Source organism: Gallinula chloropus (genome assembly GCF_964237585.1).
Source record: "Gallinula chloropus genome assembly, chromosome: 2".
Taxonomy (NCBI): domain Eukaryota; kingdom Metazoa; phylum Chordata; class Aves; order Gruiformes; family Rallidae; genus Gallinula; species Gallinula chloropus.
The window spans coordinates 160,625,337-160,647,858 of NC_140086.1; the positions used below are offsets into that span (position 1 = coordinate 160,625,337).

The 22,522-nt window shown below is 47.0% G+C and overlaps 1 protein-coding gene across 1 annotated transcript in view; it reads right to left on the minus strand.

Annotated features, from left to right (window-relative positions):
* The window catches only part of CCDC13 (coiled-coil domain containing 13), a gene marked incomplete at its 5' end in the record, with an annotated part of 40,838 nt that extends 19,021 nt beyond the window's left edge, over positions 1–21,817 (minus strand). The window contains 7 exons of the mRNA XM_084260311.1: positions 2,060–2,224; positions 4,467–4,571; positions 6,662–6,778; positions 7,010–7,099; positions 11,371–11,513; positions 14,717–14,865; positions 21,600–21,817. Coding sequence (XP_084116437.1) covers positions 2,060–2,224; positions 4,467–4,571; positions 6,662–6,778; positions 7,010–7,099; positions 11,371–11,513; positions 14,717–14,865; positions 21,600–21,817 — 987 coding nt within the window. The remainder of the gene's footprint in view (positions 1–2,059; positions 2,225–4,466; positions 4,572–6,661; positions 6,779–7,009; positions 7,100–11,370; positions 11,514–14,716; positions 14,866–21,599) is intronic.
* Between the last annotated feature and the right edge of the window lie 705 nt (positions 21,818–22,522).

Here is a 22,522-nt window from a genome sequence, read left to right on the forward strand (position 1 = left end):
TAACAGATAAATCACAGAATCACAGAGTTGTAGGGGGTGGAAGGGACCTCCAGAGATCATTGGGTCCAACCCCCCCTGCCGAAGCAGGGTCCCTAGGACAGGTCACACAGGTTGGCATGCAGACAGGTCTGGAATATCTCCAGAGAAGGAGACTCCACACCCTCTGGGCAGCCTGTCCCAGGGCTCCCTCACCCTCGCTGGGAAGAAGTTCTTCCCCAGATTGGTGTGGAACTCCCTGTGCTCCAACTTGAGCCCATCGCCCCTTGTCCTGTCCCCACAGACACTGAGCAGAGGCTGCCCATTTCCCCCTGTGTCCCACCCTTCAGCTATTGATAACCATTGATCAGATCCCCTCTCAGGCTTCTTTTCTCCAGGCTGAACATTCCCAGCTCACTCAGCCTTTCCTCATAGGGAAGATGCTCCAGGCCTTTAATCTGGAGGAAGTTACTGTGAATGGAGTCTGAAACACGGTGGCAGAAGTGGAACCAGGCAGCTCACAGTTACTGGGCACAGCCTGACCCGTGCTGTGAGCCTGTAGCTATAAATCATTTCCATTCCCAGGGCCAGGAGTGAAAGGTGTGTGTCACCCCACTGCTCATGGTGTTGCACAGTTACATTGTGGTGAGAAAATCAAGATGTGGGATGGTGCCAGTTGGCCTCTGAGGGATGGAGGGGAGGGAGATTGCATCTTGCTATTCTGAGTACATGCACCTGACCTCCTCTACCCATGTTTCTTGAGGAAACTGGCCCACACGTCCTCTCTACCTCAGGGTTTACTACATGTGCCACTACATGTAGCCTCTCCCAGCCCCTGAACACTGGATTAGGGTTTATTTTTGTAGCTAGTCCATGGAACAGATTGAGGGTAGGACAGAATCACAGAATCACAGAATTACAGGGTTGGAAAAGACCTTTAGGATCACTGAGTCCCGACTGTTCCTGTCCTCTATGAAACCTTATCCCTCAGTACCTGATCTACCCACCTGTTAACACACCCAGGGATGGTGACTCAGCCCCCTCCCTGGGCAGCCTGTGCCACAGCCCCACAACTCTTTCAGGGAAGGCTCTTCCCTCACATCTGAGCTGACCCTGCCCTGGGGCAGCTTGTGCCCATTTCCCCTTGTCCCATCTCCTGTCCCCTGGCTGAAGAGACCATTGCCCACCTCTCTGCACCCTCCTGGCAGGTAGTTGTAGGTGGTGAGAAGGTCTCCCCTCAGCCTCCTCTTCTCCAGGCTGAACACCCCCAGCTCCCTCAGCCGCTCCTCAGAGGATTTGCCCTCCAGCCCCTTCCCCAGCCTGGTTGCCCTTCTCTGGACTCACTCCAGGACCTCAATGACCTTCTTATGGTGAGGAGCCCAGAACTGGACCCAGCACTTGACTTGCAGCCTCACCAATGCCCAGTCCAGGGGCACAATCACCTCCCCAGACCTACTGGCCACACTATTTCTGATACAAGCCAGGATGCCACTGGTCTTCCTGGCCACCTGGACACGCTGCTGGCTCATGTTCAGTCAGCAGTCAACCAACACCAGGACCCATTTTCAGAATGCCTCTTAAGAGGGCATTCTTGTTATTCTGGTCAAATGTAGAAACCCACAGCCACACAGGTATGTGAGACATGAGGGGGATATCTGCATTTAACACGGCATGAGGAAGGCACATCTGGCCACAGGGGGATGCTACAGAGCCTGGATGCAGCTCTAGCAGGGCTTCTTTCTGCATGTGCCTTCAGTATAAAGCTGCATTGCAACTCGGGGCCTCTCTCCCTCATGTAGCCACGCTGCAGGTCAAGTGGATGCATCCAACACATGCATCATGCAGCAGTGGGAAGACCAAATCTTGTACTGCTGAAGCATGCCTGGCCACATGAAAGTGCAATACAGAAAACAAGTGTGGAAGCTTTCTGTTCAGCCCATGAAGTGTGGCAGAACATCCCCCAGCAGATCAAGTGGGTTTCTGAAATTGTCTCCTGGCAAGGTGTGAAGTACACCCTGAAGGTGAGGCAAGCTATTCCACTCTATACACCCAAACAGGACTCCCTCAGCCCACAGGTTTTTACCTCCAGGGTTTCTTTCTTCTCTTTTTCCAAGCTGCGAATCTTCAACAAGTTCTTCTCCTGGGCTGACAACTTCCTTGGATCATTAACTGCCAGAAATGTTTCATCAACCTCATTCAGTGATGTTGTGTTTTTGCTTTGACCCAACTGATTCTCCAGCTCTCGAAGCTAGGGGACAATAATGACAACTCATCCTGAGTCTTTACTGGGAGTAGAGCAGTCCAGCATCAAAGAAGACAAAATCAAAGTGAGCTCAGAGTGTGGTATCACATTACTTCTTGACATTTTCTGGGTTAACTAACACAGAGCAGTCTCTGTTCTTTCAAATTTAAATTACTTAGCTGCTCAAAAACATGCAGATATCTAAGGCATCTGTGCAGGGAGGAGATATGACAGCAGGACTACCCAGGACACACAGGAGACCTGTCTTATTGGAGCCGAATCTGGAGGCCAGGCAGAAACTCCAAAGTGTGCTGAATGCTGCTCTACACACGTGTGGGCAACAGAATCACAGTCACAGAATCATAGGGGTTGGAAGGGACCTCCAGAGATCATCAAGTCCAACCCCCCTGCCAAAGCAGGGTCCCTAGGACATATTGCACAGAATAATACCTCAGATCTCCTTTAAAAGGGCAGACACCCACTTGCCTTTATACATTTAAGCATCTCAGTCCTTGACAGAGTCACCATCCAGGATGTCCATAATGCAGACATCTAGGGCACCCTTCACTAACCCAACCATATTTATCTAGTGCTGGTTTAGATGCCCTGGGGTACTGAAGATGTATATGAGACAATATCTACAAGACATCCATACTCCTCTACAGAGATGAACAGAGGTCAAAGAGATACTCTACAGCTTCTCAGCTGGCATTAGACACCTGTGTGTGAGCAAGTGAAGTCAGACTTCTTTTATAGCCCCTAGAAGGAAACAGGCACTGCTGCAGCACAGCTCCTCTGCCCTGTTCTAAAGGTGTCTCGTATAGATAAGATGCCCCTAACTCACTTTTGATGCAGTGACTGTATGTAGAAGATTCCAACTGACCCAAGGAGAACTTCCTACATTAGAGTACAGTATGTACAGTCTTCAGGTGAATCCCAGCCAGGGGTCTAACAGAAGGAAAACCTAATTTGCTTGAGGGAATGCAGAGGTTAACACTTTCAGTCAGAGTGCAAAAATCACAGTTTGTTGGCAGAGAGGTAAACAGTGGAAAAAGCAGGAAAAATGTGTATGGAATTGCCTGAGAGAAGTTCTATTTAAGATGCTGACAAAACTGCCTCCCTGTCTCAGGCTGACATTTCAGCTAGACTGTGCACTTCAGAGTTTTCAAGAGTTAAAGATTTTACTGAAGCTCCTGGGGGAGCAACTTGAAAAATCTTATCTGGCCTCAATTCTTCCCATCTGACTTTAAGCACTGAACAAAGGTGTCTTAACACAGAGCACAGGGCTCCTTCTGTACTCAGTGGAAAGAGGCACCTTCAAAACACCCTGGGATTTTAACTAGGCTGCCATGGCTCTCCAAGGTCACTGAACTCTCTCCTTTGACACAGATGTAAAAGATTCCCAGCTTAAATACTGCAGCTTGCATGACTGCAATAGGCTAATTAATATTGTTTGCTGGAACTCTGAGAGAGCCTGTGTGCATCCACACATATTTAAAGTTTAACATGCCTTATAAGTGGGTATAGATGTTCAGAATTACATAGTGAAGGACTAACAGTATCACAGAATCGTAGGGGTTGGAAGAGACCTCCAGAGATCATCAGGTCCAACCCCCCTGCCAAAGCAGCTCCCTAGGACAGGGCACACAGGTCAGAGTCCAGATGGGTCTGGAAAATCTCCAGAGAAGGAGACTCCACACCCCCTGGGCATCCTGTCCCAGGGCTCCCTCACACTCACTGGGGAAAAGTTCTTCCACATCTTGGTGCAGAACTTCCTGTGCTCCAACTTGCAGCCATTGCCCCTTGTCCTGTCCCCACAGAGCACTGAAAAGGGGCTGCCCATTTCCCTTTGTGTTCCACACTTCAGCTACTGATAACCATTGATCAGATCCCCTCTCAGTCTCTTTTCTCAAGGTGGAACAGCCCCAGCTCACTCAGCCTTTCCTCATAGGGGAGATGCTCCAGGCCTTTAATCATCTTCGTAGCCTCCTCTGGACTCTCTCCAGGAGATCCCTGTCTTTTTTATACCATGGAGCCCAGAACTGGATACAACACTCCAGGGGGGGGCTGACCAGGGCAGAGTAGAGGGGGGGGATCACCTCCTTTGACCTGCTGGCAATGCTTCTTTTAATTCACCCCAGAATCCCATTGTTCCTCTTGGCCAATGGGTATCTTTAACTCAAACTGAGGTAATGCCTCAGCATCTCAACACCCAGCTTACACGGCACCGTGCAGGGTCTTAACTCACCTTGCTTTGAAGAACAAGAATTTGCTGGGCTCGTCCACGCCAGCTGCTGGAATTGGTCATGAGACTTTGAATATTTACATCTTCCCCAACTTCATTTGCTAAAAGCTATGAAAAAGGGATTAACATCAACAGTAAGGCTAGGCTGGTGGTGAAAGGGGATGAAAAGCTGCTCTGTCAAGCAGCAGACACAAAACACTCTATCTCTACATTGCTGTCTATATCTGATACCTGGTATCATAGAATCATAGAATCATAGGCTGGTCTGGGTTGGAAGGGACCCCAAGGATCATGGAGTTCCAACCCCCCTGCCACAGGCAGGGCCACCAACCTCCAGGCCTGGAGCTACACAAGGTTGCCAAGGGACCCATCCAACCTGGCCTTGAACACCTCCAGGGATGGGGCATCCACCACCTCTCTGGGCAGCCTGTTCCAGCCCCTCACCACTCTCTCTGCAAAGAACTTCCCCCTAAGATCTAATTTAAACCTTCCCTCCTGCAGCTTCACTCCATCCCCCTTGTCCTGTCATCATCTACCTTTTTAAAAAGCTGATTCCCCTCCTGTTTCTCTGCTCCCTTCAGGGACTGGAACGCTGCAATGAGGTCCCCCCACAGCCTTCTCTTCTCCAGGCTGACCCAGCCCAGCTCCCTCAGCCTCTCTTCATAGGGGAGCTGCTCCAGCCCTCTGAGCATCTCCATGGCTCCTCTGAACCCTCTCCAACAGCCCCACATCTTTCTTGTATTGAGACCCCAGCTCTGGACACAGGACTCCAGCTGGGGCCTCACAAGGGCAGAGCAGAGAGGGACAATCCCCTCCCTGTCCCTGCTGCCACCCCTCTGCTGATGGAGCCCAGGATCCCATTGGCCTTGTGAGCTGCAAGAGCCACTGCTGGCTCATGGGAAGTTTCTCATCCCCCATGACACCCGGGTCCTTCTCAGCAGGGCTGCTCTCCAGGAGCTCTTCTCCCAGTCTGTATCTGTGTCTGGGATTCCTCTGGCCCAAATGCAACATCTTACACTGCAGTGTTAAACGTCATCAGGTTCACCCAGTCCCACCTTTCCAGGCTGTCCAGATTCTTCTGGATGGCTTCCTCTCCTTCTATTGTGTCAACCACACCACTCAGCTTGGTGCCATCCACAAACTTGCTGAGGGTGCACTATCCCATGTGATGTGAGCTCTTCCAGATCATTATGACAATACAGACATTGGTGGTTAGGAGTAGTTTGGCTAGGGATGCCTTTAATTATTGAGGTGGGTAATTGGGTTGCTTATGATTGTTACTCTTTGCTTTTTAAACCATGTGAACTCAGGTTTTCCTGCCTGCCTCTGGGTGGTGTCAAGTTGTACTGTCTAGCTGTACAGTTGGGTGTCAAACCACACTACTGTTGTTATAACGAGGATATCAAATTAATCAGCAAGGCTTACTAAGCATTCCTAACACTTTTCAATCCACTAATCATTTCTGATATAAGGAATATTTCACCAGAACCAAACAGGAACAGAGGAGAGAGATTGTCTGAACACACCCCCTTGCAGTCAGGAATCCAGCCAACTTCTCTTGCACAATTCTGACAGAGCCACATTAACAAGAGCTAAAGTTAGTAGGAAGAGCATTTAAATTATTTATAAAAAGGTCAGCAGAGATCTATTTTTAGGACCATATTCTCTGCTCTGATCTGCATTGCAGGTCTCTTACACAAAGTAATGAAAGCAAAGGAAACTGAGCACACTGTAAAGCATTGAAATCCATCATGAATCAAAGAGGGAAAGGTTACTCTGGATGTCACTCCAACAAATTGTTTAAACATGTGCTTTAGTTCAAGCATGGCCTTTAATCCCATTGACTTCCATGGGACTGAAGCCTACATTAAAAGTAAATAGATAATTAAGTGTTTTGGAAAGAAGGAATGGGCTTGAACATATGCTTCAAGTCAATCACAAACCTATTTTGCTCAACTGGAACTTTCAAACCTTGAAGGATCTTTTCCCTTCATAGCAATAGAAATAATGGGACATGGTCATCTGATAACAAAATCCATGTGCTGATGTGCCCACCTTTCCTTTGCAACCACTACACCTGGGTCTTTTCTTACCTCCTGGAGTACTTTGTGGAGGCTAATCAAAGCTCCTTCTGATTTAATAAGAATCTAACTCTTGCCTAGGATCCCTGCCACAGTTACTGCATCCTGCAACAGTACCTTCTGGGTGAGCTTCAGTTCCTGCTTTGCAGCTTGGAGCTGGTTACGATATTCTATCACTTTAAAATTGGCTGTGGTCAATTTGTCTTGCAATGCTTTCACCTCTGGACTTTCAGCCTTTGAAGAGAAGGGGATACACAGTAAGAAGAGGAAAACCTGAAGGGATTAAGATATTCAGATCCAGCAGAACCACATAGGCAATTTCCTGGGATCACAGAGAAGGTACAAACAGCAATTTAATCACAAAACTAGTGACAGGGGTGCACCCTTGTCATGAAGAAAGGACTCCACAAGAGGAGAGAACTAAATATCAGCCTCTGATTTCCCCTCTTCAATTCCAATTCATACCAAGTTTTCTTCTATCATCTTCAAAGTGGTTTTCTTGATTCCTGCACCATCACCACCAACAGACTGCAACTTCTCTACAGCTACCTGTAGCTGGAAAAAAATGCACTGGTGTTACAGAATGAAGACAGTGAGCAATATACTGCTGTGGAATACTAAATGCCAAGAATGTGTACCATGGATGTTTAATTAGTCTTGGAAAAAAATGTACTTCATTTCTCCTTGTTTCTTTTTAACAGAATCAGTAGGAAAGCATGTATTTCCCTCTCCAAAAAGCTTCCCAAAGAAGTGTGTGTTATTTTACTATGGAATGACTTCAGTGAAACTCATCTGACTTGATGAGATGGGATCAGTTGGAGTATGGAGACTTCTGGGGAATTTTATCACCACAGATTTATAAAATAAGTGTTTATGCACATAAATGCAGAGATGGTACAGTAGAGATCAGGCTGCTGTCTCTAGATTCCAGGTGCCAGCTTACCCACTCCTCAAGAAAAATCACAGGAGACACTATAAGAAGCACATAGTTCTACTCACCAGAGGAATGAAAAGTCACAGAATCACAGAATCACAGGGATTGGAAGGGACCTCCAGAGATCATTGGGTCATTGCAGCCATTGTCCCTTGTCCTGTCCCCACAGACACTGAAAAGGGGCTGCCCATTTCCCCCTGCATCCCATACTTAAGATATTTATAAACATTAAGAAGGTCCCCCCTTAGTCTTCTTTTCTCCAGGCTGAACAGCCCCAGCTCACTCAGCCTTTCCTCACAAGGAAGATGCTCCAGGCCCTTAATCATCTTTGTAGCCTCCTCTGGACTCTCTCCAGGAGATCCCTGGGCTTTTTTATATCAGGGAGCCCAGAACTGGACGCAACACTCCAGGTGGGTCCTGACCAGGGCAGAGTAGAGGGGGAGGATCCCCTCCTTTGACCTGCTGGCCACACTCCTCTTGATGCCCCCAAGGATCCCATTGGCTCTCTTAGCCACTGGGCACACTGCTGGCTCGTGGCCAACCTGTCATCTACCAGGACCCCCAGATCCTTCTCCACAGAGCTCCTCTCCAGCAGATCATCCCCCAGCCTGTACTGATTCCAGCAGTTATTCATTCCCAGGTGCCAGACTCTCCACTTGCTTTAGTTGAATTTCATCTGGTTTCTCCCTGCCCAGCTCTCCAGCCTGTCCAGGTCTGTCTGGATGGCAGCACAGTTTTCCTGAGTGTCAGCCACTCCTCCCAGCTTTGTATCATCATGTCTACCTAATGCCCTACAGCTGAGATTCAGTGATGGCATGAAGGTGCTTCTTTAGCTGGTAGCTCTAACGTAGCATTTCTCAACTAGTGAAGAATATGTCCTCCTCTTGCTTGCCACAGTGAAGGAAAGCAGACATATGCCCCTCCTGCTCTGAATCATGTCCTACACTGAGGCTGTAAAAACTTCTGGCTGGATGGGAATGAAGCAAATTTGGAGTTGGAAAGGCCAGGAAGTGTTGCTTTAAAGGGCTGAGACTTTGGTCTTGGAGATGGGCAGAAAAACCTTGGTAATGTGCCTGGATGAATGAAGGCTCTAAGGAACAGCTTATTTGTGAACGTGATACCTGGGGAAACTGAGGGCAGCTCAGAACCAGCCCTAACATCCCCACTTCTCTGCAGGTAAATCAATAGTTAGGTCCCAGCTTCCACCCAGTCCATAAACTCTTTTATTCAATGGACTGGGAATGAGAAATTGCAGCAAGTGTTGGCAGCTCCTAGGTCAAATTCAAAGGAAATTTTCTGCAAACATCCTTTGTTTACAGGCACCACCCTTTGCTAAGGGATTGCTCAACTGCTCGATGGCCACACCCCCCTTTTTGTTTGTGGGAACAGAGGCATGTTAGAAGACTTATGATTTACATATTTTTCTGTTTTCATACAAGCAGAGAGCTAATAATGATGTAAAATAACAGTGGTTTCCAGTGGGGAAACTGCATGTTTCAAGGCATTCTTAAGGTACCACCACCACAATTCATTTAGCAGAGTTTAAGGTGTCTATAAGGAGGAGCACAGGATGAGACTCACCTCAGAAATACACACTTTGCCTGCTCTCAGTGTGGATGTCTCTCTAAAGAGGGGAGTCTACACAATACCACCAGGAAAGTCTCTTCTTCAGCCTTCTCTAGACACTCACATTACATCAAGTGGATGAACTGACTGCAGACTTGGTTTTGTTGCCCACCCAACAGCTGGCTAGTCCCACCTGAGGCACCCAAGGGTACCCAGCTGTCTGAGAGGTCCAGTGGCATCTCTGATTATGCTTCTGTGTGGGCAAATGAATTGCACTTTAGCTGTCATCGTTCTTGTGACAGTCAGAAAAGGATGAGTGTGTCTAGACAGTGATCCAGCTAAGCTTAAGAGGTACCAAAGAGATGTGGATCACTGCAGGTTCTGTGGCAGCTCTTCTCTTTCATCACTCAATGTTTTTCATTGATACCTCCCATTATCACATTTTGCTTTAATTTTACCAATCTTTTACATCTTCACATAGTTCCACTGGATGAATGCAATTCAGAAACCATTAGTCACTGAGAAGAGCTAGCCTGAATGAGGCTGTGAGGAAACACAGACCACTGATCATTGCATGGTTACAGTGGGGTTCATGGTGTAGTTCATCTTTAGTTGGAGCATCTCACCTATGAAGACAGGCTGAGAGAGTTGGAGTTGTTCAGTCTGGAGAAAAGAAGGCTCCAGGGAGATCTTATAACACCATTCAGTACCTGAAGAGGGTCTACAAGAAGCTGGGGAAGGACTTTTTAGAAGGGCATGTAGTGATAGGACAAAGGGGAATGGTTTTAAATTGGAAGGGGGTAGATTTAGGTTGGATATTAGGAAGAAATTCTTCACAACCAGGGGGGTGAGGCACTGGAACAATTTGCCCAGGGAAGTGGTGGGTGCTCCCTCCCTGGAGGTGTTCAAGGCCAGGTTGGATGGGGCCTTGAGCAGCCTGGGCTGGTGACAGGCGTCCCTGCCCATGGCAGGGGGTTGGAATTTGGTGATTTTTAAGGTCCCTTCCAGCCCTGACCATTCTTTGATTCTATGATCTCAGGTGAGACTGGTTTCTGTGTTAGTTTTCACAGGTGCTGGTGTCTAAGGGCAGATTGGTTCATGTCTAAACAGTCCACCTCTGCTCTGATCAGCAATTTTTGTTTCTTGAAAAGTTCTGTTTGCTTTGAGTTTGGTTTCCTTTCCTGAAAACTCCATGGTCCCTTCTTTTGGGTCAATATCTGACAATATTTTACATTCATGTTTGAATGATGGTCACTACACTTCTTCAGTAGGGGATTATAACCAAGAACCAAGTCGATTTTTCTTCAAATGATCCATGACTTGTTCTCCTGCTTGTGTGATTTTGTAGGTTCCCATCTACACCTCCTATGAGCCAGTCTGCCAACTGTTTCACAAAATCCCTCTGACCAAAAAGCTGTGGATTTATGCAGGAGTTCTCAAAAATTTAACCTACCAGTTCTAGATCTTTCAGGTAACTAGAGTGCAATTAATTCAGACAGATGCATGATTGATGATCATAAGGGATTGTGAACGATGGAGTGAAAATGCATCTGTCAGCATGATAAACACTATTGATCCATTTAATTTATGTCTTCTAAGGAAGCAAAACATTAAGAATTATCCACAATTTTAACAGTATTGTGCAAGGGAGTGCACTAGTGGCCAATAAACAAAGTAAAAATTGACATTAGGGCATCTAATTGTCATTTCAGCAGTCACCTGGGTAAAATTATCCCTGTGAAAGGTCAGCATGTATAAAAAAGTCGTAATAAATCACAAAACCAAATCTGACTGAGTGAAGATTTGCTGTCTTCAGTGATGCAGTTTTTTACTGTCTCAATTCTGGATGTACTTATGCCAGAAAACAGCTTTCAGAATGTGTATGAATAAAGATGAGAACAGAAGTACTAATTTATGGCTGATATTAACGAGGTGGGAATGTAAGGCTTAATGGTATGAAATTTGCTCCTCCTCACACAGACCCACACAAAAAGAATCAGAAAAGTATCATTGCCATACTGCTGGAACAGCCTCTGTGCTTCAAACACAAGTGAAAATTCCTAATTAGTATTTCATCAATCTTTTTCTCATTATAACTTAGTGATAACCTTCCTTATCTCTTCCTTTGTGCAAAGGTGGAAACAGCTGTGGGCACACATCCCTCTCTCCTACCACGGATGGAAATTCCAAGAACTCAAAGCAAGCATGGATTGAAGAGCAAATTCACCCTTGGCACATGAATTAAACTCTTTCTATAGCTCCCCTACTCCATAAGCTGCATTCCTGTGTGTTAGCATGCAAGGAGAGAACAAGAAAAAAGCCTCACTTCTTTCTCCAGCTCTTTGACTCTGTTATTTAGTTGCTTCACTCTGGCTTTTTCACTCTCAGTCTCAGCAGTTAACTCACGATTCCTTTTGGCCAATTCAACTATTTTAGTAGCTGCAACGTCTCCAGCTAAACCAGATGCCCCTGGAAAATAGACATAAAAGCAAAGGACATAACTTACAGGCAAGATTGAGAATAGATGCTGCTTTTGTTCTCTGTTCAGAGCACAGTGTGCTGTTATTGTCTAATGCGTTTCTCTCAGAGCTGTGCCAGGCACTTAAATGAACAAGGGAAGGAAAAGAGGCATCAGTGATTCCAGCTGGATTGCTTGGTCCTTTGAGTCAGCATCACATTGCAAAGCCACATTACACCCTTTAGCAACAGCCACGTGTCAGAAGGTCACAACAGCAGTGGTGTGTGTTCTGCTCACCGCTGTGATGGGTAGTTACCCACAAGTTTTTGGAGGGTGTTGCTGAGAAAGACAACACTACCTTGCACTGATTGTTTACTACTGGAGGAACTGCTGGAAGAGAGGTGAGAACTTTTCCAGGCATCTGTCCCAAAAGGTCAGACACACTCTTACAGTTGGGTCCTGGATGACATCCAGGAAATTTCATTGTGCCTATTTATATGCCCCTTGTGATCATACACGAGGCCTTACTGTATTACTTTTTTAATTGCTCTCTTAAGCACACACTTCCTTCACCTCCTCATCAGAGAGGGTTTGATTACTGTCACAAATAAAGTAATCCTCCAGACTGGCTTGTGTGTCACTTGACTTTCGTTAAGGCAGGTGAAGAGAAGTTCACAGAACCGTAGGGGTTGGAAGGGACCTCCAGGGATCATCAGGTCCAAGCCCCCTTCCAGGGCACACAGGGAGGCATCCAGATGGGGCTGGAATATCTCCAGAGAAGGAGACTCCACACCCCCTGGGCAGCCTGTCCCAGGGCTCCCTCACCCTCACTGTGAAAAAGTTCTTCCACATCTTGGTGCAGAACTTCCTGTGCTCCAACTTGAGGCCCCTTAAGTTGTCTCACAAGTGCAAACTCAGTATGATTGCATACAGTGCCCAGGGAAACCTCCAGCTCACCAGTGAATATGAGCCTGAAATAACAAATCCAGTGTTGGACACATGAAGATTGAACTGGCTGTTGTGATTCTTTTTAACTCTTCCATCCTCTCTCAGTGCTCTGAAGTAACGACTTTTCTATCAACATCTGTGAAGATTATGTTCAAGAACAGGGGTGAGATGCAAGGGTGACAGACCATTCTTAAGGGAATTCTGAGTCCCACAAACCCCCTGGAGACATTAAAGGGGCATTGTGAAACATAGCTGAGAACAGAATATGACCCCATGTCACTATTTAAAAACACTGCAGAGAAAATAATAATAATATTTGTAAAAGCAATTCCACTGTTCCTTTATCTGATGTGTTTCCCTTCTCATCTAGCAGCTCTTTTTCCACAGTTCTTGTAATAAATAACAGCTGCTGAGGACCACTAAACTAAGCAAAAGCCAGGCTAGTGCTTCCACGTGATGGCCTTCAAATGCACTGCACACCTTTAATCAAAGCTTTTAATTCCCACACAAGCTGGGTGAGCCTCTTGCCCCAACACAGGTAGAGAGAAGCCAGAGGCATGGGGCAAGCTACCACAAGCTGCCATGAGAAGTCTGCCAAAGAAGCTGCAACAGAAGATCTGCCTCCCAGTCCTGACCCAGTAACAGCTCATAATTTCTCCTATGTACAAGTTTTTAAGAACGGAGGTGTAATTAAAGTATTATTTAGTTCTGCTTATTGCTGGTTTCCCCCTTCTCCACCAGCCCGGTCCCCGCTGCTGTCCTGCCCAACAGTGGCACCCAGTGGAGGAGGCGCATCCTGCACACTTCGGTTTCCAAAGGACAGAAGTGTGGTTAGTAGGTCAGGAGAGGTCCTTCTCCCCATCTACCCTGCCCTGGTGAGACCACACCTGGAATAGTGGGTCCAGTTCTGGGCCCCTCAGCTCAAGAAGGACACAGAACTCCTTGCAAGAGCCCAGTGCAGGGCCACTAAGATGATGAAGGGAGTGGAACACCTTCCTTATGAGGAGAGGCTGAGGGAGCTGGGCCTCTTTAGCTTGGAGAAGAGGAGGCTGAGGGGTGACCTTATCAATGTTTATAATACATAAAGGGCAAGAGTCAGGAGGATGGAGCCAGGCTCTTCTCAGTGATGCCAGCAACAGGACAAGGGGCAGTGAGTGCAAGCTGGAGTAGAGGAAGTTCCATGTGAATGTAAGGAGGAACTTTTTCACTGTGAGGATGATGGAGCCCTGGGACAGGCTGCCCAGAGAGGCTGTGGAGTCTCCTTCTCTGGAGATATTCAAAACCTTCCTGGGTGTGATCCTGTGCAACCTGCTGTAGGTGATGCTGCTTTGGCAGAAGTTTTGGACTAGATGATCTCCAGAGGTCCCTTCCAACCCCTATCCTGTCATTCTGGGAATCTGTGAGGAGCAGATACCACTGTGTATCCCAGAGGAGCACTATACTTATGTTAAAGGACATATAATTATGAACAATAGTATTTTGCACCTTAGGTCTGACCTGTCTGACTACCAGAAGTCATTTGGTCCTTTCAATGGCCTCTAAGATGGGGAGTAGCAGGATTCATATTTTGCAGCTCATGAAACCAAAGGAAGGAGTAAGACACAGAACCACAAGGTTGGAAAAGACCTTTAAGATCACTGAGTCCAACCATTACTGTCCTATGCTAAACCATATCCCTGAGCACCTCATCTACCCATTTTTTAAACACATCCAGGGATGGTGACTCAACCCACTCCCTGGGCAGCCTGTTGCAGGCCCTGACCTTAACAGAGAGCTTTAAGCATACACACTATCCCATGTGCCAGCTCTATCATGTCAAACCTCTGCAAGGAGCTTCCCTCTGCACATGAAGCAATGAAACGCTTTATGCAGAGAGACATTGATGTTTAGTAAATCCTGCAGATGCAAAACAATGTCACTTAGACCCTGCCAAGTTCAGGGACAGCTCTCAAGCACTGACCCAGGTGCCTACATATTTCAAACTTCAGAGCTATTGCAAACTCCTGTGAGCTCAGCAGAGAACAAGCCTCTCAACTGAGAGCTGGAGTCTTTTTCTTCCTAGCAGAAGCTGATTACAGGAGTGGAAACAGTCTCAACCTTACTATGATTGAAATACTCCTTGTTAGCATAAGGCAGGTAAAGAGATGTCACATGAATATTTCACTGCCAGGAGATCACAACGAATCTGTTATCTCACCTCTATTGTCATCAGCATCAAGCAAACACTGGAACTACCATAGTGAGAATGCAAAGTGACTGTGTTTACCTGACAAAGCCAACCTGTCCTCCTGTATTTTTTTCTGGAGTTGCTTCATTTCAAAATCTTTCTCTCTCACCAGTTTGTACAGTCTGCAGTTCTCATCTTGGACCTCTCGAAGCTGATCCTGGAGCTGCTCGTTCTCAACCTCAAGTGATCTGGGGCAAAAAAAATAATCCATGGTGAACAAATCACAGAATCACAGAGCTGTAGGGGTTGGAAGGGACCTCCAGAGATCATCAGGTCCAACCCCCTGCCAAAGCAGGGTCCCTAGGACAGGGCACACAGGTCAGAGTCCAGATGGGGCTGGAATCTCTCCAGAGAAGGAGACTCCACACCCCCTGGGCAGCCTGTCCCAGGGCTCCCTCACCCTCACTGGGCAAAAGTTCTTCCACATGTTGGTGCAGAACTTCCTGTGCTCCAACTTGCAGCCATTGCCCCTTGTCCTGTCCCCACAGACACTGAAAAGGGGCTGCCCATTCCCCCCTGCATCCCATACTTCAGATATTGATAAACATTAATAAGGTCCCCCCTTAGTCTTCTTCTCTCCAGGCTGAACAGTCCCTTTCCTCACAGGGGAGATGCTCCAGGCCCTTCAGCATCTCCACACCCTCCTCTGGACTCTCTCCAGGAGATCCCTGTCTTTTTTATCCCAGGGAGCCCAGAACTGGACACAACACTCCAGGTGGGGCAGGTCGGCATCCAGATGGGGTTGGGATATCTCCAGAGAAGGAGACTCCACATCCCCTGGGCAGCCTGTCCCTGGGCTCTGTCATGTGCTTCAAATAGATGCTTCTAGAAATAAAATAATGAAGTGAATGTGTTTTGGATAAGCTGAGCTTACCAGGAATGAGTTTACTGAATTAAGCAGAACAACCCTGAACCTCAGATCAGAACACAAGCTCATCAACTGATCCATGCAGTTAACTTACTACTTCCTCAAGAGTTCTGCACTTCCTTGAGTTGTCTGGGGCAAAACATCACTGAACTGGTACCAGTTCAGGGCTCCTGAGGTTACTGAATAGTCTCATCTCACTGAGCTTTACTTACCTGGTTCTTCAGAGGAAACCAGGCAGGCTCACCATTCAGCATCTGTGACATTTGGGCTTTGCTGCCTGTGCAAACCAAAGCCAACAGAAGCCTACAGAGAGAACATCAGGTAGAAAAGCTGCCACTGAGGTTCTCTTTTTATTTCCCTCAAAAATGAATGCTTCACAGACATTCACAAAAGATCAATTTCCTACGTCCTCACCTTATTTTCTTGGAACCCCACCAGGACTGACTGGCATCATATTGTTAATGTTGCTTTTCAGAATTCATTTAGAAATAAAGAATTTCAAAAAGCCCTCTGAACAGGAGGAAATAGCCTGCCTTCTCCTATTCTTCAGTACATTTAGTAACATTTATGGGTTTCATCTCTCCAAGACAACCAGAGAATTAAGAACTTTAATCTTTCTGTTCTCCTTATGTGATGTAAAAACCAGGACCAAAGGTAGAAACCAGAACCAAAAACCTCAGGGGCTCAATTCAATTGTGGGCACTCAGGCATTGTAATTATATATCCCTTAACTTAAGTATAGTGCTCTTCTGGGATATGCAGAAGGGCAGCCAGGCTGGGGAAGGGGCTGGAGAGCAAACCTTATGAGGAGTGGCTGAGGGAGCTGGGGGTGTTCAGCCTGAAGAAGAGAAGGCTGAGGGGAGACCTTATCACTAGTGGCTGTGACACAGGGTTCTTGGGAAAACCTCTGGGGCCCAGTCTGAGAACTGAGGGCATCTCAGAGAGCACTCACTGCCCATGTGTGGGTGAATCATAGAATCACAGACTGGTTTGGGTTGGAAGGGATCTCAAAGATCACCTAGTTCCAACCCCCTACCATGGGCAGGGACATCCCTCACCAGCCCAGGGTGCCCAAAGCCCCATCCAACCTGGCCTTGAACCCTGTCAGGGATCCAGGGGCAGCCACAGCCTCTCTGGGCACCCTGTGCCAGGGCCTCACCACCCCCACAGGGAAGAATTTCTCCCTAATATCTCATCTAAATCTCCCATCCTTCAGCTGAAGGCCATCCCCCCTTGTCCTGTCACTCCCTGCCCTTGTAACCAGTCTCTCTCCAGCTTTATTGTAGGCCTTTTTAGGTGTTGACAGGCTGCTATAAGGTCTCCCTGGAGCCTTCTCTTCTCTTTTGACCTGACTTCATAAGAGAGGTGTTCCAGCCCCTGATAATTTTTGTGGCTTTCTCTGGGCTCACTCCAACAGCTCCATGTTCTTTTTATGTTGAGGACCCCAGAGCCAGACACAGTAGTCTGGGGAGTATCTCACCAGAGCTAAGTAGAGGTGCAGAGTCCCTTCCCTTGACTTGTTGGTAATGCTGCTGGTGATGCAGTCCAGGACACAGTTGCTGGAAACACACATTGCTGGCTCATGATGACTTTTATGTCAATTAACACCTCCAAAGTCCTTCTCCTCAGGGCTGCTTTCAATCCATTCTCCACCCAACCTGTAGTTGTGCTTGGGATGGCCCCATTTCAGATGCAGAACCTTGCACTTGGCCCTGATGAACTTCATGCAGGTTGCACTGGCCCACCTCTCCAGCCTGTCAAGGTCCCTCTGGATGGCATCCCTTCCCTCCAGAGTGTTACCTCACCACACAGCTCAGTGTTGTCAGTGAACCTGCTAAGGGTGCACTTGATCCCACTGTCCATGTCACTGACAAAGATGTTACACAGTACCAGTCCCAGTACTGACCCCTGAGGAACACCACTTCTCACTGGTCTCCACTCTGACACTCAGCTGTTGACTGTAACTCTTTGAGTACAACCATCTAGCCAATTTCTCATCCTCTCAGTGTTCCATCCCCAAAATCCATGTGAACCATCCTTAAGAGTTACTAACAGCCTCCAACTTTAGACACAGGTGTCCAAGAGACAGGTGTCTCTCTGGGGGCAGAAGCCAAAACACACACAAAAGCCCAAAGAGACACAATCCAGAACACAACCAGCACTGCTTACAGAGGAGCTGTCACTGCAGGGTGATGTGAATCACTGCCACCAAGTGCTCTGACAGGGGGACTCAGTTCAGTTACCCACACACAGATGCCTTCTGAGCTGCCCACCTGTCCCCCAGCTGCTGCTGTTGAAGGGTGCAGGTCTCCTGTGTCCTATCTGTCATTCCCAATACTCTACAGCATCTCAGGTACCATTAGGCACCTAAGCTAGCTAGATGAATTGACCCCTAGATTCCTATTATTTACAGTGTGACCCTGAATGCAGGACACATTTTGGTGACTTAATCAGGATCAGTGAGTGACCCCTTTGGCCTACAGAGTGATTGTTCTGGATTACAACAGAAGTAGGTCGCTTGGATGATTGCTGAGATTTGGATGAAGCACAGTTGTTACTGGCTCTATCCACAGCCAGACAAGTCAGCTACCTCAACAACCCCCTCAATATGTTCAGAAGCTTGAGCAAGCCTTTTGCTCTGAGTGGACTTTGGAGCTTTTCAATGCACACTCCATATCTACGTGTCAGAACTCATGAGCCCTTAAAGCACTGCCATAAACAGCACAGGCCATTTCTGAGATGATTCACAATCCATAATTAAGAATTGCCCTTCTGTTTCTAAGCTGCAAATCAAAGGGAGATCAAAGGCAGATGTTTACAAAGGAGAAGAAGGAAAGCAGGGATCTGAGCAGAGAAAAGACAAAAGTTAGTCCCATGTGTACCCCTCATAGGAGCAACAAAATGGTGTGGATCTAATTAGAGACACATGGACAATAAGAGTTTCAACAGGGAATTACCATGAAAAAAAGCTTTCAAGCTCTTAACACACCTGATCCACATGTGTCTTCCTCCAAGGTGACATCCAAGTCTTGAGAGAAAGCACTTACAGTAGGATGGACAGAAATCCCAACTGCACAGAGCTGGAGTCTCCTCTGAGAAACTTCTCCATTCCATTGCAGAGAGACTCTACATGTTACAAAGCAGGGAGCAGGTTCCACTCAAGTGGCTCAGCTATGGAAGGTCAGCCAAAACAAACTGGTTGCAGAAAGGCAACCCTTTTCACTCTAGCTCAAGGAAACAGAGTGAGGTGAAGCTTATAGGCAGGGCCTGTGACTGAAATTTAGGTAAGTGTCTTTCCCAACTCCATTACAGACTATCCATGAGATGGGGAGAATCACTTCACCTTACATACCCCAAAAAGAGCAGAGAGGATAAAGTTACAGAGAGAAGAAAACAGAAAGTCAGAAATGTCAGCTAAACCCTTCCCTAAACAAAATTTGGGAGTAGGGTGGGAGGAAGGAAAGATGAATTCCCAAGGCTCAGAGGAAGGGAGACTTCTGAGAGGAGAATGTTTTCCAAGCGCTGCTATAAACAACACTGACGTGCTGCAGTCACTGCCACTGCAGAGCATATGGAGTCCTGTTAGTCTGGAACAAGTTTCAAACATGTTGTCATGGGAATACTGCAAAGTACATCCTGGCAAATCCCTTCCAGAAGGAAATGCTGACCAGCTTTCATAGAATCACAGAATCACAAGGTTGGAAAAGACCAACCATACCTGTCCTGTGCTAAACCTTATCCCTGAGCACCTCATCCACCATCTGTTAAACACACCCAGGGATGGTGACTCAGCCCCTCCCTGGGCAGCCTGTGCCAGTGCCAAATAACCTTTTTGGTGAATAACTTTTCCCTCACATCTGATCTGACCCTGCCCTGGTGCAGCTTGAGGCCATTTCCCCTTGTCCCATCTCCTGTCCCCTGGCTGAAGAGACCATCACCCACCTCTCTGCACCCTCCTGGCAGGTCAGTGTAGGTGGTGATAAGGTCTCCCCTCAGCCTCCTCTTCTCCAGGCTGAACACCCCCAGCTCCCTCAGCTGCTCCTCAGAGGATTTGCCCTCCAGCCCCTTCCCCAGCCTGGTTGCCCTTCTCTGGACTTGCTCCAGGACCTCAATGTCTTTCTTGTACACTCATATCCACATCTTTTTCTGAATGCAGATGTACACAAGCAAAGGCCAATCCACACAGATCTGCTACACCTGCCACGTCAAACAGGGACTTCTAACAGTCAGGGTTCCTGAAACCAGATGTAGGCAACAGCTCTTGAATTACTCAAACCTAAACTACTGAACTGTAAGCAGCAGAGAACTGCTGGACTCCCTTAATGCTCTGCACCTCAGAGTATGCATGCTGCACCAGGATGTGCTATGGCAGTGCCTAAATCTCTCTCCTCCACCAGAAAAATCCACATCTGAGCTGTGGGAATCAATCTGCCTCTCTGTTAAAAAAAAACCCAAACAAAACCCAACCAAATGTCCACAGTAACCTATATACTGTGAGAACAAAACATTGGAAAGAAAGATAGCTGATGGAAGTTTGATCAGAAACCTAACTGGGCACATCAGACAGCTGTGGTGAGGGCCCTATGTGTGAAGAAGTCCATGTATGATGCAACTGAGACCATGAATTTCTCTCTCAGCTCCCTGTTTCCACACAGACTTCCTGTGCAGCCTGAACACCACCTTCCCAGAAGCACCCAAAAGTTTCAGTGGTTCACTCCTGGGTCCCCTGCATCTTCACAGAAGCTCTGCTGTAGCTTCTACACTTGGGTATTTCAGGAAGCAATCTTCAGAATCAAGCTGAGCAGAGGGAGTTGTTCAGAGTAAACCAGCATTTAGGGCCTAATAAACCTTTGTTAGTGGCTTGATAAACTTTGGTAGAAGTGCCCTTCCCCACTCTAGATTCTGGGAGGTGGAACTGTCTCAAAGGTATATGCCCAACTGTGTTTTTCCACCTGTGATCTGCTGGTCTTTGCAGAGCTGTCAGCTCCTCCTTCCTGCCCCTGTATCACAACACATCACCCTGTCATGGTGCCAATAAAACCATCTGTGGGGTTAAAGCTGTAAAGTAGATCACTGAAATGACTTGAGAATGAAAGTACCTTTCCCCCAGAGAGCATGGTTCCCAGCAAACAGCTGCATTAGCTGGGGAGCAGAAGGAGGAATTTCTTCAGCTGGCTTTACCACTAATGGGGAGCAAATCCCTAAATAACCAACACTGTACTAACAGCAGACATTTCTGGGATGTGTCCAACTTTAGACCTGCTCTAGTTTGTAAAAAATAAAACTAAAAATAATTGGGTCAGAAAGAGAAACTGACTGTGTCCTAGGAGGAAGATAAGTGATCTGAGCTGGGGTTTCAAATCTCTGCTGTACTAAACTGAATTAGACACTCAGCTCTAAAACCCAAAAGATCCAAGGGAGATTCACACCAGAATGCCCAATGTCCTGGTAATCCAGCTACTTTCCCAGTGGGTGAGGTAAGACCCAAATCCCTCTCCACAGTAAGATTTTAAACCCTACCTTGTGTAGCCTGGATACTGTCAAGTATCCAGGAGGAAACTGTGAGAAGCTCCTATAAGTTGGCTGTCTTTTGATCTACTAAATGAGGTTATATTGCAAAGGTAGCTGGGGGAACACTTCTCTGAGCTGCAGGCCTTTAGCTTGCACCCATTTGTTGCTTTGCCCTTATCTGCCTTTGGAAATTATTCACGTAGAGAAGCTGTTTGTTTTCAAGGCTAGGAAGGAACTAACCAACACTTCAGAGGATGTTAGTCATTCTGTATGACTGGGCTTCAGCAGATAGCACCCAGCTGCCCCAACTGTTTCACCCTTAACCCCTCTGTTCTCCCACTCTTCATTTGTGAAACACTGAGAGTAAAGAGCACATCACAGTGCTCTGAGGATAAACGTGTTTGGGCCAGTGAGAGTCTTCTCAGGATAATGACAGCCCAGTATGTGAAGACAGAGAGTGCTCTGTTAACTTGAGTTTCATAAGGTCATATGCAAACTATATTTCTGTGACTTCCTGCAGGAACAGTGCTGCTACACTTTTACCTTTTGCTGTCATCTTCATTTACAGGTTGTCCTGTTTCAAACAGGTTTAGATCACTGGGGATTCTGAAAGTCTCCTCTGCATTCCCAGAGTCACCTTTCTGACTGTTCTGCTTTTCCTTCTTCACCTCCATGAGGTTCTGCAGCCGCCTTTGCTGTTGGTCTTGATAAGCCTTAAACTGGCTTTTAAAATGCTCCTCTGCTTTTATGTCTGACTCCATTGTTTACTGAAAGCATAACAAGAAGCAGGAGAGAGCAGAGATGAACATCATTTTCAAACCCAGACTTTTCTAGCATCAGCTTTGCAGTTTTTCCTCACTGACCTTTGCACAGTCTCTCTGCCAGCTTCTCCTCTCCACCACAATGCTCTTCAGCCCCACTACCTGGCTTCTTGTGCCTTTTTTTTTCCCCCCACCAACAGCTTTCAAACAGTCTTCAAGAGAAGTTCCTGGGTCTTTTTTCACTCTAGCATTCAAAAAACCCAAGGCTGGAACATGTTTGCAAACAGATCTGTTTAGATAAACATTGTTTGTTTTGTTTGCTTTTTGGTGGAGGCCAAAGTTTGGGTTTTAAACATTGAGGGTTTTTTATTGTTGCTCCCAATGAAACTTTGGAGGCCAAAGTTAGGGGCCAAAACCACATAAACATTGCACCATGTTACAGTAAAGGGAACAAGGGCTGTTTGCAGCCACCTGGCCTTCTTTCCCATGTTCTGAGGCGCTGATGCCCCCAGTTTTCACATGGGGCTGAGAGAGGAAGGCAGATCCCTGTTTATCCTCACATCCCCTAGATGCCACAAGCAGGGCTTACATCTTTCCCCTAAATTTCTAAGCATGAAGAGGTAACACTAAGCTTCATATACTGCTACCAATCCAGATGCCTGCAGCTTTACTTAGCATGGCTGAAGAGGAGAAGTGTTCTGACCC